The sequence below is a fragment of the Coregonus clupeaformis genome, chromosome 2 (genome assembly GCF_020615455.1).
Source record: "Coregonus clupeaformis isolate EN_2021a chromosome 2, ASM2061545v1, whole genome shotgun sequence".
Lineage (NCBI taxonomy): Eukaryota > Metazoa > Chordata > Actinopteri > Salmoniformes > Salmonidae > Coregonus > Coregonus clupeaformis.
The window spans coordinates 33,147,672-33,167,030 of NC_059193.1; the positions used below are offsets into that span (position 1 = coordinate 33,147,672).

A 19,359-nucleotide genomic window follows, 5' to 3' on the forward strand; every position below is an offset into this window, starting at 1 on the left:
GGAGCTTGGCACAGCCCTCTGTTCCACTTCAGTTTCATCCAAATGCTGCTATGCATGCAGTGCCCTGGTTTGGCCCTCCACCATCAACTGCACGGTGGGGAAAGATTCAGTGTAGCCTGTGGTTATGTAGCTTTAATAACAGGACAATCTGACCCTTTTCTACATCTATCTTCTGGATTCCGACCAAATGTCCGCCCACTGGACGCTACTGAATCAGGCCTTTATTTGACTTGATATATCTGTCTGCTCGGATGAGTCAGCTAGAAATAATTACAGTTGCTATACAACCTTGACCTACGTGTCATTGCCAAAGTAAACAGTAGACAGCCAGGTATTAGTCATAGATAACACAATTGACACAAGGTTAATTGGGAAATTACTATCCCAGAAGGTGACATTCTTCTCGAGTGAATACAGTTATCTAGTCAATCTATGTGTGTATATGTAGGCCTCATGAGATTCAAGGCATTAAGGCAGGCAACACTGCCAAAACAGGCAATTATTTGACGATCAATCGATCAAAATGTTGGGTTAATGGTTGCTTAATGCTTAGCGATGCACGTAATGGCTTCAATGTAAGGTTAGCCAATAGGGCATAGACATTGCATAGTATGGATCACTGTTAAGTGTCTGGTCAATTGTACAGTGATTTAAAGGATAAATTGAGAACATGGAAATAATTAAATTACAATGATGTAACAATAGAGAATCTGTAATATTCCAGCAGTAAAGCAAATATGTTTATTAAGCACTTTAATATACATCAGACAATTCTGCTTAATATAGTACAGGAAATCAATTTTAGACATGAAAAGTTCAATGTACTGTACATGGTAAGTTATTTACAATCAAATTGTTTATGGTCAATTCAAAACAATATGACGGTTTGACAGATGGCGAAACAAGTTTGAATACTGTCCAGAATTGATCCTAAAAATGAGTCCTCCTTCCTTTATCCCTTCATAGGACACCTTCAAGCTGTACTGGAGAGCGGGGGGCTTTGACTTGGGTTTATACAGTACGTGTTTGTGCATGCGACAGCTTTTCCATTTTTTTCTTCTCACTTTTAACATTGTGAAAAGCCTGCAAGAATATGACACACAAATGCTCACACAGCTCCACATAGTCCATGAGAAACAGATGTTTCCAATCCGAGAGCACCATCTTCAAGCTTCTCCCCCTCCCTCTACAGTGGAGCTAGAGCTGGGTTAACTGATATACAGCCGCTCAGAGAAGAATAAAATGCTTTATTCCAACTTTGGCTTGACAAGTATACATTTCAAACCATGCTTTAAAACCATAATATTATTGAAGTCTACTACTCAGTGAAGCCGTGACGAGTGAACCATAAGCGTTTTTTGTGTCTTGCTCCAAAATATACTGCAATTATCAAAATATAAGCGACACTGCAATAACAGGGGAAACAAAGCTTGAATTTTGTTTCTTAAATTTCAGGTTATAATAAGAATTCCACCAACGAATGCATTCATCACTGCTTTCGCTTCAGACCTTTGCATTTAGCACCAACCTCTGTAGTTGACAGTATACACAATGGTTATTTTAATCAATTTAAAATGCACACAAAAACTAATGAAAAGTCCCACAGGGACAAAATGAAGTCACATGGGTTTAACGTTTTCAATGAACTCTCTCCCTTAGGTATCTGTAATAGTACAATACACATAGCAAACAAAATAGTATCAAGATGACCAAAATGGAGTCCAAAATAACTGCAGGCAACTTTTGAACACAGCACCATGATAGAGCATACAATACAACTTAAAGTGGCTTTTTCCTAAATAAATATGGTTGATTATACTTCTATAGTAAATTGCCTTAGATATTAACATATTACACACAGCATATGTTTAGTTCACTAAACGAGGTTAACACAGATTATTTTGGGTCTTCAGAAAGGCAGAGTACCAATGCGCATAACATTATCTCATGTCATCGATTATCTTGATGTCCTCTGATAAGATGTGATGATGTACTCAGCGGTACATTGCTGTCGGTGTGTATGATTGCAGGCAGGACCACAAAAACGAACATACAGTATAACACAAACGCAAAAACAAATGTATGATATTTTTTTGAACAATTAGTTTGTAACACAGGAGCATGAAAGGGAGACTGAACAAATACGTTTGTCATTTTCTCTATTTAAAAAGTGCATACACTGCATATTAAATATCAATACATTAAATGATAGTGTGCATGATTACACTGAGAAGGCTGTAACAGATATAGGCACATTGAAGTATCAGTTCATGTAAGCCTTGTGCAGCGATCAACATTCTTCCCTAGGTTTTCTGAGGTGTTCCACTTGAGAGTGGACATTTTTTAAATAATTTCTTATGCAGATGAAAAAAAGTTGCTTTGGCACATTCCCTCCGATGTCTGTCATGACGAATGGCATTCAAGACATCTGAAATGGTAATGGAAATTATTTGGGTTAGTGCTGAGTTGGAAAACATTGTAGTCTTCTAGGTCAGAAAAGGGCATTCTTTGAAATGCCTCATTCATGTAAGTTGAAGTTCTTCTAATGATAGGTCAATTGACTGTAATATAATATTGACAGGACATTTCCATAAAGTGTTTCCAGTAGTGGTGAGTGAGACATTAGATTGTTGATACAGTATGCTGTTATTAAAATATGATGTGGCCATAAATCATAGAAGTAATACAAAGACATTCATAATAGTATATACAGGGATTCTGATCTTCAGTCTACATCCTATCCCTGTATGCTTAACATATACTTCTACTATCTTCAAGATGAACCCGTTTAAAAACGTAATGAAAATAAAGCATGTCTGACTTGATCATCTACTTCTAATATAATGAATAAAACAATTATGTTGAACACTAGAAGAAATCTATAGTTGGTGGTTAATGATTAGTAAAACGTACATTCTAATTACATCAGATTCGTTTGAGAATGAAAACTTACCAGCTATAATGGTGTCTCCTTTTTGTAGTTAAACCCAGGGTCTGATCCTTCTATCTGCAGTTTCAGTGCTTGTTTAAGGCTTAATTCAGTCTCCCCTATAGGGTAGTTCTCCAGCACGTCCTGGTGTCCTCTATTCTCTACAGTCCTTGGGACAGAAACCCTCCCGAGGAAAACCTGATTGCCCTGAAGATGGTAGTTAGGGTTGGTCATAATGCCATTTCGCTTCTTCTCTGCAATGCTCTGCTGTTGGATGAATATCTGCTCTTGGGTCAGCCCCCCATCTGGCTGGGTGGAGCCGCCAACCATGATCTTACAATGAGGATCCTTCACTGCAATGTTCGCTACAGATTTGTTGAGCACAATCCTCTTATCGAACTGGGTCATCTCATATTCTAACACCTGACCCTGGGTTGAGACAAAGCTCTTGAGCCTTTTCTTGTCTCCTGACCCCCCTTTGCCGTTGGATGTGTCATTTCCGGTCTTATTCCCTTTGGTCGACTTGAGACCTGGCTTAACCTGAGCCCAGTCAAATTCACTTGATGGAGACCCCGGATGATGTCCAATGGACTTGGTGGTGGAGGAAGGTGAGACGATGGACTGTCGGCTCCGACTGCGAGGCAGAGAGTGTTGCTGGATTTGCTCTGTGAAGGTCATTCCGTGGAAACTATCTATCGGCACAGTCTGTGCAGTCGCGGTGGACGAGGTGGTTCTCAGTGAGTTCTTAGAACTTTTGAGGGAATTATTTGAGAGAGAGGACTTCTGTCTGTCCACGGTAGAGTCAGGAGATTCTGAAGGGGAGCTGAAGGCGTGGACAGGACCGTTCTGTAGACCACGTCCAGATGACTGCATGTCTCCAGCTCCTGTGCTGCCAGAGCTGTTGGATTTGATTGTGAGAGACTGCATTTTCCCAGCTACAGAGAGTGGGGTTTTCTGTTCCATAGTGTGTACTGGTGAAGGACTACAGCCATTAAGACTTGAGGCCCCATACTTCTCAAGAAGTTTGATGATCATTGAATGCCCCCCTTTTGCAGCCACTCGCATGGCTGTGCGTCCAAACTGGTCTGCGTGGTTGGGGTCAGCACCATGCTCCAGAAGGATCTGCACTACATCTCTGTGCCCCTCTTGGGCAGCAATGCCAAGCGCTGTTGCCCCCTGATTACATGTATGATCCACGTGAGTGCCATTGTCAATCAAGAACCGCACAACCTTTGTGTGGCCTTGCCAAGCTGCTGACTGGAGGGCGGATCGCTTCTCGTTGTCACAAGAGTTCACGCCGGCATGATAGTTGATCAACATCCTGACCATTTCTACATGCCCTTGCCAGCAGGACACATGGAGGGCCGTCCTTCCCTCTGTGTCGCTAACTTCCACATTGGCCCCATTTTCAAGGAAGTACTCCGCCATTGCTAACTGATTCTCAAGTGCCAATATGTATAATGTTGGGCGTCCGTCTGCGTCTTTATAGTCTATATCAGCGCCATGACTCAGCAACAGTTCAACAATATCCCTGTGGCCTTCCAGTGCAGCCACCCTGAGAGAATTCCTCCCATCGTAACCTCTTTGGTCGATGCAAGACTTGTTTTCCAGAAGAATATGGACACAGTCATAGTGACCCTCTTGCGCAGACAATATCAGGGGTATTCGACCATCGTTATCCACCTCTGTGCATCGGGCACCTTGCTCAATGAGGGCATCGCATACTTGCCGGTGACCCTCAAATGAGGCCATGTGCAGTGGGGTCCAGCCTGCATCATCTCTGTGATTTTCGTCCAGCCCTCTGTCCAGCAGAGTTCGGACCACCTCTACGTTCCCTTGAGCGGACGCTATGCTCAGAACAGTTCTTCCTTCACTGTCGATGCTGTCTACAGCTGCACCCCAGAAAAGCAGGGTATTGACAACAGAGGCATGGCCCATGGATGCTGCAGCAAGAAGAGGCGTTCGGCCATTGTTGTCAGTGTGATCCACATCAGCTCCACCTTCCAGCAGCAGATCAACTACGTCCACATGTCCTTCATAGGCAGCCACGAGGAGGGGTGTCATGCAGTCTTTGTCGCAGTGGTCAACCTCTGCACCCCTGTCAATGAGGAGGCTTACGACAGAGGCATGGCCTTTACTGGCAGGCACACAGAGAGCTGCAACTGAGAGGGCTGTCCTTCCGTCCACATCTTCATGGTTCACCTCTGCCCCATGTTCCAAGAGGTGCTCTACGATTTCTCTGTGCCCCATGTATGCCGCTGCAATGAGAGCTGTCCTTCCTTCATTGTCTGCTTTGTTGACTTCTGCCCCGTGTTGGAGGAGGTTCAGAACGATGTCTTCATGACCTCCCCAAGCTGCGGCTCTCAAGGCGGTTCTGCTGTCGGCATCAGCACAGTCAACTTTGGCACCAGTGTAGAGGAGAGCAGACACCACCTCCGAATGCCCACCCCAGGCTGCAGACCTAAGGGCAGTCCACCCATCATGGTCTGTGTGATTGATGTTTGCATCACAGCCGATGAGGCAGTTGACCACCTTAGTGTGCCCTTGTCTTGCCGCAAGTGTAAGTGCCGTTTGTCCATGGTTGTCCTCCATCTCCATATTTGCTCTTCTGGATATGAGAAAGTTCACCACATCCAGGTTTCCACTGTATGCTGCATTGGCCAGCAAAGTTCTGCCGCTAGAGTCACATTGGTTCACAGAGGCTCCATTGTCTAGCAATGTCCGAATCGAATCCTCTCTCTCCAGTGCCTGCTGTACTATGCAAGAGGCATGGTCGTCCTCATTGTTGACGTGAGCTCCAGCTTTGACCAGAAGCTGCAGCACCTCCTGCTCTTTAGGTATGGAGGTGGAAAGAGAGTCTTTAGCGGGTGTACCATTCCACACCATCCAAAGAGCCAGGTTGAAAGGCTCTATCTGTAGGTTGGAGTTGATCAGATGCAGGGCAAACTCCTGCACCTCCAGCGGTTTGAGCTGCTTGGCCTTGCAAGTGTAACTCATCGCCATCATCCTATGTCCCTCCGCTGCATTACACAAGTACTTTTGGGTACAATGCTTAACATCCAGGAGCCACTCTGCAAAACTGTAGTGAAAGAGGATCTTAGTACTTCCGAGGCCATCGACCAACAACTTGGAGAGGATGTCCATCTTCTTCTGAAAGTCCTCCATGGTGAGAGACATGTTTTTGGTCCAGACAGCGTGGTAAAGCTCCTTGAAAGTAAGCGGCCTGCAGGTTGCAAGGATGACGTTGAGAATAGGCTGGACTTTGGCAAACTGCTTCCGGACAAACAGCCTTTGGCAGAGCCACAAGTAGAGGCCATTGAGCGTGCCGGGAATGTCACGGATCTCTCGCAACATGATGAAGTTCTCCACCACTCCGTCCAGCACGCGCTCCAGGTACAGGAAGCAGCCGCTGCTTTTGATGTGTAGCTGGTTGAGCATCTCGGCTGTCTCCTTGGTGAGGTGCTGGCGAAGGGCCTCCTCCTGGTCGAGCCGGTGGAGGATGTACTGCTGCACGTCCTTGACGATGTAGGCTTTGCGAAGGTCATCCAGGCTAATTTTACGGAATCCTAGAAAAGAGGAGAAAAAATAACTATTCGTTTACCACATCAAAAGCATTGAATTAAACATCAATTTTCACCCCAACTTCTTTCAGCACATTTCCAAGATTAATATGGCAGTGTTACAGTTAATCAAAGTAATACAGAGGGGGTATAATTAGTCTTTCCACTAAGTTTCAGTGCTCATAGTGATCATACGAAGGTGACTAATTCCTTTTTTCCATGGTGCCCCTATATTCTCAAATAGATATCTGACCTTCAAAATATAGTCACTCCATTTTCCCATTGATATTTTACCTTTGAAGAATTCTATTACGCCAACCTTTAATTTCCTAAGGCACAGACTGATTAGTGGTAAAGCCATGTTGTTAAAATAAAACCATTGAAAGGAATTGAGAGCATGACCCTGGTCTCTGGCAGAGTAATCAGTAATCAGCTCAGCATCAGTATGGCAGATCTTTTGTGAAGGACTATGGAAAACAAAGCTGGTGTAATTGATGCTCTAAAGGGGTATTTGATGCAAAGGGCCTTTGATTCTCCTAAGAAAGCACAGTACATTTATTTTTTATTTAATTTTAATTAACCTTTATTTAACTAGGCAAGTCAGTTAAGAACAAATTGTTATTTACAATGACGGCCTACCAAAAGGCAAAAGGCCTCCTGCGCGGATAAAAAGAAGATATATATATATATAAATATAGGACCAAACACACATCACAACAAGAGAGACAACACAACACTACATAAAGAGACCTAAGACAACAACATAACATGGCAGCAACACACAACAACACAGCAAGGTAGCAACCCAACATGAAAACAACATGGTAGCAACACAACATGGCAGCAGCACAACATGGTAGCAGCACAAGACATGGTACAAACAGTATTGGGCACAGACAACAGCACAAAGGTCAAGAAGGTAGAGACAACAATACATCACGTGTCCATGATTGAGTCATTATCATCCCAGCCATACATTTAACTAAAGACATATCAATACGATTGCAAAAGTATACAAAAAATACTTGTATCTACATATTAATATCCTTAAAGGGGAAATCAGCAGTTGAAACAATAACAACGCACACTCCAAAGCTGAGGGATGAGGCTGGAGAAAAGTAACCACTCTCAAATTCATGGACAGAGCTATGGATGCAAGGACCATCCATGATATCACCATTATAGTTTGAAACATGTTTTGAGGCTATATAGTGTATGTTTACATATACTTTGTTAACAAACATTGGAGTAAAACAAGCTTATATTTGGGGTTCTGGTGGGGCACGAACTAAGCTCATGAGGCATTAATACGCTATATTCTTCAAGTATCAATGGGTACATATCATTAATTTATAAGTCCAAAAATGTATGTAACAACTGCAGATTGTCCCTTTAAAGCTCAAGGCCCAACTAATTTTTTTAAAGGCCTCTCCTCACATACCATAAAACATTAATTGAGACCTGTACTGTAATATATTTGAGAGAAATGCGACAAAGTAGACCCCTGGAAGAGCTATTTCCATTTTATAGCATACAAATGGCCATAAGACAACTCTATTGCTTCACTCATTAACAGACTACATGCTACCAGCACAGACAAGACCTTTAGAAAGAAATCACCATGGGTCTTAATTAATTACCACTAATGTGCAGTAGCAATCCTTTCCCAGACTGCTAACAGACATAAAGGGGAAACTTTCTCCATGTTAGAGCAGTCAGCCCAGGCTACACACTCAAGGGCAGGGGATAGTTGTATTTCCTGTTTCCATGGTATCAGGCCTGATGGGGCAGAGGGAAAAAAGGGACTCGACAGAGACTTGTTCAATGTTGTTGTCATTTTTCTCAATTCTAAACTAGCCTCCTGCTGTGGGAAACAAGTGTTACATTCCTTTGTTTTATCTAATTGCCTAGATCATCAAAAACAAGCTGCTTCTAAATGTTTTCTGAAGAAATGGGCTCATTTCCTGCTGTCTGGGTTAGGATAACCGGGTTAATTAAAATGTGCATCTTAAATTAAGCTACCTTAAACACCCTCAATGATAAATAAAACAAACACTACAAAGTGGGGATCTGAGAGGGTTCTTGACAGAGACTAATGACAACATTTAGACACAATTAACCTATAATCAATCAGTGCAGCAAGTACTATAAACTGGATTGCTTGGATTACATAATCAAAGTTACTCTGTGTACAAGTCTCACACTGTCGCAAAGCCTGAGGCGTCGTTCCCTCCATTAATAGTTTTGTGCAGAAAGAAGACTATGAAATCTTACCGCACACAGGGGCAATGGAGCCACACCAGTAGCAAAATGGGTGGTAGGGTGTAGGGATGTTACAAATTGACAATTTCGCTTAACGTTTAAACTGCAAAAAAAGATTCAGTTCAATCTTTTTTTTCACCTGGGCGGCAGGTAGCTTAGTGGTTAAGAGCGTTGTGCCAGTAACCGAAAGGTCGCTGGTTCTAATCCCCGAGCCGACTAGGTGAAAAATCTGTCGATGTGCCCTTGAGCAAGGCACTTAACCCTAATTGCTCCTGTAAGTCGCTCTGGATAAGAGCGTCTGCTAAATGACTAAAATGTAAATGTAAACAATAAGAAAGAATCTTAAAATTCCATGTCAATTCACAATGTAGAATAATGGTCCTATTACGTATGTATGACCGCTTGGGCTGGACAATGAAGTTATATCTACCGAGACCCTTTTACAGACATAGAACACAGCTACAGTAACATGTCAATAGCGACAACTGATAACCTTTCAGACAAATAAAAAATGTGTCGCATCAGAAGAGTCTGTACCTTTTCAGACAGTAGAATTCTGCTCCGGCATATAATGTTCTATTGTTTCCCTGACAACAATAAATGTTGCTGATTGATGCGCTGCTGTGTTGTTTTGTATGCGGTTTTTAATGGTAGCGTAGCTAGATGTGCTCTCTTTCTACTAAAATGTATTGGGAAGTCACAGTATTTAAAGAACTTTAAAGTACTTTTTTAGGAGAGAGTGGTCTGCTGGCAGGCAGCAGGCAGGCTGCATGCAGCAGCTCGAGATTATTTGATTGACATTTCTGGTTGCCTAGTAATGGAAGTTAGTCCTGCTAAGAAGCAGCATTACTTTACAGACAAGTAAAATGCTGTTCATATCTCCAGAGAAGGTTTCGTGTCGGCATTTAAAAAGCCATAGTGTTGCCTACCCTAACAGACAAACAAACATGCTGTACCTGAGGCGCTTTTAACGGGCCAGATTCCATTATATCTGAAAAGGGTAATCGATAGAGGCTACATGTAGCTGTAATTTCATATTATGAGACAAAAACACCCCCACCCACCAGGACTGGTCCTGGCAGTTCTGCCGCCCTAGGCGAGACAAACAAATGTATTTTTCAGACGTTGGTTCAATTTAGGTTCTGAATAAAAGGTGAAAAGACGTCTTTTCCGGATGTTTCGATTACATATTTTCCGGGACGTTGAAAAATACTTATTTTCCGGACGTTGAAAAATACGTATTTTCCGGACGTTGAAATCAAGATAATTTTCGGTTCTGAATTAAAATTGAAAATACATATTTTCTGGACGTTGAAAGTATGTATTTTCAACTTTAATTCAGAACCAAATTGAATTTTTATTTTTATTTTATGAATGCCCATCTATGTGGTAGGACTACCTTTTGTAGAACACCAACAAACAAAAAATGTCAGCCGGTCTGGACAGAACCAAAAAAAGACGTTGGCGTCGGTCCGTGCTTAATGGAGTGTAGCCTACGGTGTGGCCCGCAATGGAATTTGTGGTGATAGGCCCACCGTTTGTAAAACAGGCCTTTGCATTGGCTTTATTAGTCCTGATTCCTGTGACTAATCAATTTGCCTATTTATAATATAATAATAATAATAATATATATAAGCTCTGAATATCAGCTACCCAACTTTATCAGGAGTTATCTTGAGCCTATTTGCAATGTGTTTACGCAGCGAGAAATGCAGAAGTATTTTCCTTTTTGCTATGATCAGCTCGTCAAAAATGTATTGATTATGACAATTTAGCCCACAGGAGGAAACTCCTGGACAGCAGTTGTGAGTAGCCTGATTGTCCATTCCATATTGTCCATTTACCTTTGACCTATCCTGTTTTTAGAATATATTGTTTATTAAAATGTCAGTGCATTTTTGGGGGGATTGGGTGCCATTTAGTTTAGGTTCTTTGATCGGAGAAACCTGCTGTAAAAAGTGTCCATCTCATTGTCATTCATTTCATCTCCAGCCTGTAGGCTACAGAAAAGGCAACATACTCTTTCTATCATATGCTATATCTGCTACATGATTTATGTTAGATAATTTTTTTGACGGAACGTTGGTGGAGCGCCACAGCGAAGCGTCTCTCCAACAGAGAGGTGCACTGGGAATGGACAAGCAAAATATTTTGCGGCCATGCCTTTCAGAAAGTGGGCACTGCTTATCACAGGGCGGCATCACCGCTCACCTAGAAAGCCCATATATCACTGGTTGAGAAGAAATGTGAGGTTTTACATGTTGTTGGAGGTCAGTTTAGCTCAGAAAATGCCGACCACGTCAATCTGCCGCCATAGTCGGCCGACTAATCCTACCTAATGAGCAGGCCGGCCCTGCCACCCACTCAGTAACGAAGAGTACCCCGTGCTCGCAAGACTGTCCTGAAGATACCTCTGTATCCCGGCGACATCGGTCCCATGAATAAACTAGGATATCCTACAGGCAACAGACCGAAGACTGAACACACACTCACATCATTAGCAAAGAGAAAGAGCAGGCAGGCCAGCGTGAGGGAGAGAGAGGCGGGGCAGGCAGAACCACGTGCATATGTCTGTCTTGTCGTGCATGCCTCGCAAATTCACCAAAGTCTCTGGTCTTATTAAAAACTGTCCCCAGTCTAGTTAGGCTATAAAATGAAAAATAATATGTTTTGTGATAACTGCACTGTGATTTCAATTATGTGGGGAAAACCGTTTTTTTGGTTAGGGAGTTTTCTTAACGTTAACAATCCCAACTTCGTTAAAATGTTCACACCCCTAGTAGCTACCCCTATAATCATTACCATTTACAAGTTATGACTAATTATGTTCTATGTTATAAAATGCCATTCCTAATGAATAAAAACATTAGTGGTGGCTATCTGTGGAACATTACCATTCCAAGCTATAACGGAAACGACAAAAAACAATGCAACTAATCTGTCCTATATAATGCAGTCACTACTAACAGAATACAGTAGGATCATAATAACCCAGTGACCCAAAGCCTCAGTGTCAGTCAATGTTTTTAGCAACAGAGCATTTTCCACTGCCTCTCCCAGGCCCTGTGACCTCCTGCTCCACCTCAGACTGATTCTCCACTAAGCACTCTGGACGCCTTCAGCTGAGACAGGAAACCCACTGGCCGAGAGGAAGAGGCCATTAAGAGGGGGGACTGAACGATATCTAGGACAGATTACCCAAAAGTCAATTTTAGCCAGCCGGGAGCCTTTGCCTCAGCATGTTGTCTTTCAAAGGTTGTCTCAATGTTTAATTTAGACGTGCATAACCCACAAAGAGAGTATCAGTGAATCAGACTACACTGCCCAGCAAATCATAGCAGTATAATTTTTTTTGTTCAGACAATGATTAACAACAAATACACTCCTCCTCTCCTACAGTTTTGAGATTAGTGGCCTCCCCCAGTTCCCACATAGTTGATAATATGTAAATTATGAACACTTGTGGTGTGGAAAACCCAAGAGGAGGAAAAGAGAGACAGCGAGTTAACCGCGGCCATCTTGAAATAGAGCATTAGCCTTGAAAAACATTTAAAAACATTTCCAGAGGCCCATAAAAAGGGAAAGAAAGAAATGAACAAGCAGGGGCCTCCAGTCTGAACACGCCAAAGAGGCCTTTTCATTCAATTACTATAAATGGAGGAAGCTGACCTACAATTTCCACTCGAGTCATCACAGATATCACTTCATATGGCCTGAAACTCTGCTGTGCAGTCATGGCATTATCATTGTTCTCCTCATGTGGCACAGACAAGCACAAGCGCAATAAGAGGAACTTGAGCCAACAACTTCAGCTCATTGCAGTAGCAGATGTTGTCACTAGCTACACAATGAACTGCTAACAGAAGTCTGCATGACTAATGTTGCACACACCTTCCAAGAAGATTGTTTTCTTTTAACTGCAGGCAAGGACGTGATGCCAGGCCGTGACACTTTTCCAGGTCAACTGGACCACAGTAAATTCTAACTGGGGGGCTGCAACAGTACAAGTATGGATGGCAGGGGTCTGAACAGAGAGGGACTGCTAAACAACCAACAACTGATGCATTCATCAGGGCCAGGGATGCAGCTCCGAGTACAGCCCTCGGAGCCAGCTGCTGCTCATTACGGAACTGGATAGTAGCCACGAGAGACACAGCCATATGCACAATAAGGAACTGTTTTCAGATGACAAATGAGGCAGGGTGTGTGTACGTGTGTTTGGGGTGGGGGGTGGTTACAGGTTCTGGCCCATGGACCTGGTTCTGAGCTTCACCATCTTAAATGTATCACGTTCTTTGCGAGCCACCATCTTTAATTCATAAGATCCAAAAGGTAAACAGAAACCCTAGCTCCTCTCCTCTAGCCCCCACTCGACAAACGCCTGTACAACAGCTGCAGAGGTCTTGGCTCCAAAAGCGAAAACTGTAGCCTTCCAAACACAAGTATGTGGAACGAGACTCTGCTTAAACCATCTGTAGAAAAATAAGTCTTTACAAAGCTCCAGCTGCCTTTTCATTTAGATTTAAATGTTTGCTCCTACATTGATTACATTAGATAAATGTTAGTAAACAGTGGAAAGATGCCGTAGTCTATTTGCTATTGAGAAAGGAAATGCAGATGCTAGTTGGTATTTATTACTACTTCTCATTTAAAAGTATTAAAAAACTAAACTGTAGCCTAACTGGAGTCAGGTTTTTTTGTTGGGAGAAACGTAACTATGTAATTGATACATAGTTTCTCCCTCCAATTTCTGTGCCATTTTTGTCCTTACGCGGTACCCTGACATGAGAAGCAGCATCAAACGTGCCACTGTCAAACAATTAATTTGCAGAGCGTTATCCTGGTGGCACAAGCATGAAAAGTTTTTGCCCGAACTTGTCCTCACCTGAATTTCAAACATGGGAGAGGAGACCTTCCAGTTAGACCTGTTGTGGTTACTGAATGAGAGCTGAGAGCAAACAAAGATTACACTGAAAGGGATACCCTCAAGGCCCTTCAGTACGGCCTAGTATTACAGTCTACAATCCAATATTCCTATCGAGCCACCTTCATGAAAACGCATCATGCACTGCAGGAATACATCCATCAAATATGTTTTACGCGAAACACTGCAGAGGCTGGAGCCAGATGAGCGAAGATTTCCAACCAATGAAACACTGTATTGTCCTCCAGATATACTTTGAATGGAGTGAGCGCCAGAGCATAGTGGGATGAGATTAATAAGGCAGCACATCCATGTGGCTATGTCCAGCTCACTCTTTGACCCACAATGGGTCACTATATCTACAGCTGGGTTTCACTGTGACATGAAACCTCCTTATTGCATGCAGCTGCACCAATGACTAGCCCTTTTCTCCAGATGAAAGTTTGACAACCTGCATTAAACCTATGGCGATAAAATACTTCCATGTTTCACAACTAAGGGCCAGACATTTTTCCTGACCACATGATATAACCAGGAAAAAATAGTTTCCAGAAAAAACAGTCTTGTTTTGGTTACGTCTTGCCATGACTGAACTCTTAGTGACCTCATTTGGCCCACTCTCCATGATTTCCTGTTCTCCTGCATAGTAATGTGTTTAGTCTTGGATGCCAACCATGTTTTATTAGCCATTAAGTCACTTCAAATAAACCTGTATCTGCTACTGGTGTGCAGTCTGGAACCATTTTGGTCAGCATGTCCACACAACAGATTTAAATCTCAGCCCATGGAATGTTCACAGAGCTCGCTGTAAAATCAGGTACTTGCAAATGTATTCTTGGCATGCAAGTCGGCGGCAGTCTTGGATACCACCCTGTCTTTAGCAAACTTCACCCCCCGAACCATTGGCGTGCCAGGAATTACAGGGCATTTTTTTTTCCTTCAATCAAATTAAGACCTAATTAAAGATCTTCTCTATTGAAACGAGAACCGACATGCCTCTATACAGAAACAAAAAAGAATACCAATCATGTATATGAAACCGGGATCGTTGGTAGGGCCATGATGCATACCAAAGGCCCTCACCTAGGAGGCAAAGAGACCTAGTTCTTCAAACATGTCCCGAGTCACGTTTCTGCAGTGCAGCACCAAAGATGTTATAGACCTGTAATTTGCTTGGCTGTCAGACTGCTCGTGGTAAATACAGCATTCAGGGGGATTATGGCTGTCTTCAGCGCTGCCAAAGTATCACTCAACACGCAGACTAACCAGCATATGGGAATACAGACTTGATGCACAATCTGCATGTCTAAACACCAACTCAGGTGTTAACAGCAACTGGCCTCTTATGTTATTAGCTAATTATAACCTATATCTAAGTATGGTTAACAATTAGATGGCCTCAATGGTATTAGAGACTTTGCAATCAAAACAAAATACTATCATTTAAAGTATATTTTAGTCAGTTGAGGCTATGCATCCAGTAAGCAATACCTTCTTAGAAAATAAGTGGTCCACATATCTAGCAGTAAATTACTTGAAAAGTCACTTCCACTTCTAATGATTTGTACCCATACTACATCCAAGCTTCCTACATCAATGACAATGATAGGGCGTCCAAGCACTGTCTTTGTCCCTCTTCGGGGAGCATTCCACTCCTGGCACAGAATAAATAAACAGTCCTAGATGCTTTATAGCTGTGTTTGTGTTGTCAGCAGGCCAGAATACAGTATATTGAGGTCCCTCAAGTGAGGCCTCTCCATTTTCTCAAATAATAAGAAAAACAATTCCCAGGATATAGAGGTTAAGAGTGCTGTGACCTTCTTGCTGAGCGGTCCTATGCTCTGCAGCCCCTCATAGCCACGCTTGGGTCTGCGGACAAGAGCTGGTCTGAGAGCCATGGTGGGGCTTGGAGAGTGGGGTTGAGCCCACTTCAAACAGGCCTGCTATTTTAATTTCTGGTCAGTGGTGGTAAATCAGGCCTGTCACCTGGCCATGGTGCAGAGAAAGGTCCATTCATGGCTGGAGCAGGGGAGGAGGAGAAGGAGGTACAGCTCCTCACTAGGGTGGGCTCGAGCCTCTCTCTGAAGAGATGTGAGAGAAGGAAACAAAAACACAGGCCTACCCTAAACCGGCCCATATAAAAAACAGCAGATATCTTAACAGCAATGTTCATAATTGTACAATAATATCATTGGAGAGCGGTGGTCTTTTTAATCCACTACCCAGAGTCAGGAACAGATGAAGTTTGTCAATATCTCAAAAGTGGTCTTAAATCAAGATGACTGCAGGTCTCAATCTCAAATGAATGGGGGAAATGGCACCATCTAATAAGATGTTTTTTAGGGTGGAGGATGGTTTAAGAGAACGGATGTGGCATAAATACTGATACACAAGCGTGGGGGGAGTTGAGATAAAGATATGTACGTGGTAGATATTAGCAATGGGAAAGAGTTGTGCTCAAGAGTCTCAATAAAATAAATATCTCAATAAAATAAATGAAGTGGAAAATATTGTTCCTATCGAGGGCAGAATAATTTCCCCTGGATGGGTTTTAAGATGGGTTTCAACCACCATTCCTGGTGCCCGTCTTAAAATCCAGTTGCTATACATAGTTAAAAGGAAAATACCATAATGTGTGTGTGTGCCAGCCAAACTTTCTTTTGACAGATGGCACCCATTACAGTTCAGTGATACTTCTACTTTGATATGGAGATCACACGGGGCTGCATCATGCATTAGTCAGTCATTATCAATGACAACCTCAATGTTTCAGCATCAACAGGATGCACACTGCTATCAAACAGTTCAGGGCAAACAGATAGTTGGACAATCGGACAATCCGGGAAGAGGCTGTTTTAGCTTAAATCTTCAATAGACTAGTGTATAGCAATCCCAATAGAATAGAAAAATGTTCTTCAAAAAATAGAACCTTTCTTCTTTGGAGAGACTAAAGAGTGTTAAATGTCATAAGATAACTATTACATTAGTGGTAAAACAGACTTTTCTCAGAGGAATTGCGCTAAGCTACCATCTTTAACCCTGATCCTGTTAACCTTCAGACCAAATCTATTGTAAAGTCAGAGATATTCCACATGTATTAGTGAGAGTTGTTAAAGCGACGTAGATATCTGCAGTTAAAAAACATCTTTCAGAATATGGACAAGTGGCTGTTTCTATTTAAAAGGCTTTTCCAGGTCCTGCACCCCTCTCCCTGCTCTCCTTTTGCCGAAGGCCCAGTTAAATTGGCACAGATTCCACCCAGCTCACAACCAGAATCGCTGCCTAAGTGTTTCCACTTCACTTCCCCAACGATGACCTTACAGTAGCACAGAAAACACAGGGGGGAAAGTCAACCATGCTACAATAGGCCGCCTGACAATGTAAAAGAGCAGCCTTGCAACATGTACAACCTTATGTGCCGTCTACTGGCAGACATTCACAGAGCGTACAGTACACAGCGATCACAGAGGGTTTCTGAAATGGACTCTGTACAATCTGACTCAGCCTAAAAGGATTCTTAAAAAAAGAATTTCTTTAAGCCTCTTCACAGATGGCACATTCTTTGTTTGTGAAGCATTAGCAGAGCGGATGCGACGCTGCTGGCTAGTCGGTGGCTCACTCTTCCTGCATGGTCTCAGAAGTGTTGAGACATCCCAAAGCACATTCCTCTGAGAGAGAGAGAGAGAGAGAGAGAGATGGAAGGAATAACAGCTGAGCAAGTACTCAGGAATTCCAAGTTTGCTCCTCAGGTAGAAATGTAAAAGTAATCCTTAATAACGGAATTCTTTTTGAGTTCAGAGCCATGCAAAACTGTGTTTCACATACTGAGATGAGTACATTTCCATGGCAACCCTCAGAAAGGTTTCAAAATGTTTAGAGAAACCATCCAAAATATTGGATTATTTAAAGGATCATTTGAGCTGGATGGTGGCCTACCCAATGCTTTAGCTTCGAAATTACCTTTTGGTGAGAAGTCGTTCTCAAAAGGCAATCTTTACTATATTAATGCGACCACTAAGTTCACACAACCACAACACAGTGTGTACTGGTCTTCAAACACCTCCTCCACTCAGGACAAAAGGGCTATTTCCAATACTCACATTCGGTTGCATTGCATAGAGTGTAACGCCGGACTCTGCCAACACAAACTGTCCTTGTAAACAATACGGACAAGTATTTTTTGTGTATGCTTGGCCTCAATTTTATACCCTAAGTCTTTTGGTCTATTTTCGTCAAGCGCTACAGGATTTGTGAGTATTCTCACAGCGGTTATAGTAAGTCAGTGTGTCTAATGGAAGATAAAGTTAGCGTGTATGTGTGTGGGGGGGGCTGCAGAGCTGAATGGTTGCTGATGGCGTGTAAAACACAAGACACTGAATACAGACAGAACAAAAACAAATCATTTGAATACATCAAGAGATTGGAGCTTGCATTCTGTGTAGTTTTGTCAATGCTACAACTATCACAGAGGCGAAATTCAGAAGCACAAGCCATTTTATCGGATGTATAGACTTTGACTCTGTGACTGATGGTACAATAGCTGGGAGCATTAAACTAAATGTAACAGACAGGTAAAATGACAGTTGACATGGGCTTGTCCCTAATCAAAGAAGCAACAAAAGGTAAAGAGACGAGGGTCAAAGCGAAAACACTAGAGATAACTGATGTTTATCAGATTGTTCCACAGAGAATAATCCTCTCAATAAAGCCATTTCAAAACAACCAAAAGACAGGGCTGTCTGTTTAAGCAGAGAGAAGCTTGTAAGAAAGAATACCAGTAATCATTAAAATCACTATTATATCAGGAAGCAACTTCCTGATAAGGATTATCATGTGGGATTTACATTTGAGCATGTACCAGCAGTAATTCCATCACCAACCTTAAATCCACTGATCTAAGGTTGGGGGCAATCACAACATTCTGATACATTTCCGCTCATGATGAATGAAATAACTGAAAAGTGTCAATCGTATGCAAATTGGACAAAGCCTTCCACTAGGGATGTGCATCTTTCCCTTTCAAGACGATTCTATACGTACACTACATGACCAAAAGTATGTGGACATCTGTCGTCGAATATCTCATTCCAAAATCATGGGCATTAATATGGAGTTGGTCCCTGCTATAATAGCCTCAACTCTTCTGGGAAGGCTTTCCACTAGATGTTGGAACATTGCTGCGGGGACTTGCTTCCATTCAGCCACAAGGTCATTAGTGAGGTCGGCACTGATGTTGGGCGATTAGGCCTGGGTCGAATTAGTCGCCGTTCCAATTCATCCCAAAGGTATTCGATGGGGTTGAGGTCAGGGCTCTGTGAAGGCCAGTCAAGTTCTTCCACACCAATCTTGACAAACCATTTCTGTATGGAACTCACTTTGTGCACGGGGGCATTGTCATGCTGAATCAGGAAAGGGTCTTCCCCAAAGCACAGAATTGTCTAGAATGTAATTGTATGCTGTAGCGTTAAGATTTCCCTTCACTGGAACTAAGGGGCCTAGCCCGAACCTTGAAAAACAGCCCCAGAATATTATTCCTCATCCACCAAACTTTTTACAGTTGTCACTACGCATTCGGGCAGGTAGTGTTCTCCTGGCATCCGTCAAACCCAGATTCATCCGTTGGACTGCCAGATGGTGAAGCGTGATTCATCACTGCTCCAGAGTCCAATGGCAGCGAGCTTTAC

At 42.6% G+C, this 19,359-nt stretch overlaps 1 protein-coding gene across 2 annotated transcripts in view; it reads right to left on the reverse strand.

Moving 5' to 3' along the window:
• Window positions 1-713: 713 nt before the first annotated feature.
• Window positions 714-19,359, reverse strand: part of LOC121534185 (ankyrin repeat domain-containing protein 50) — a 40,457-nt gene continuing 21,811 nt past the window's right edge. For both annotated transcript variants that reach the window (XM_041840737.2, XM_041840728.2), the window contains exons 4-5: window positions 2,954-6,495; window positions 714-2,428 (exon numbers count right to left, since the gene is read on the reverse strand). In XM_041840737.2, the coding sequence (XP_041696671.1) occupies window positions 2,957-6,495 (3,539 nt within the window). In that variant the 3' untranslated portion in view covers window positions 714-2,428; window positions 2,954-2,956. The remainder of the gene's footprint in view (window positions 2,429-2,953; window positions 6,496-19,359) is intronic.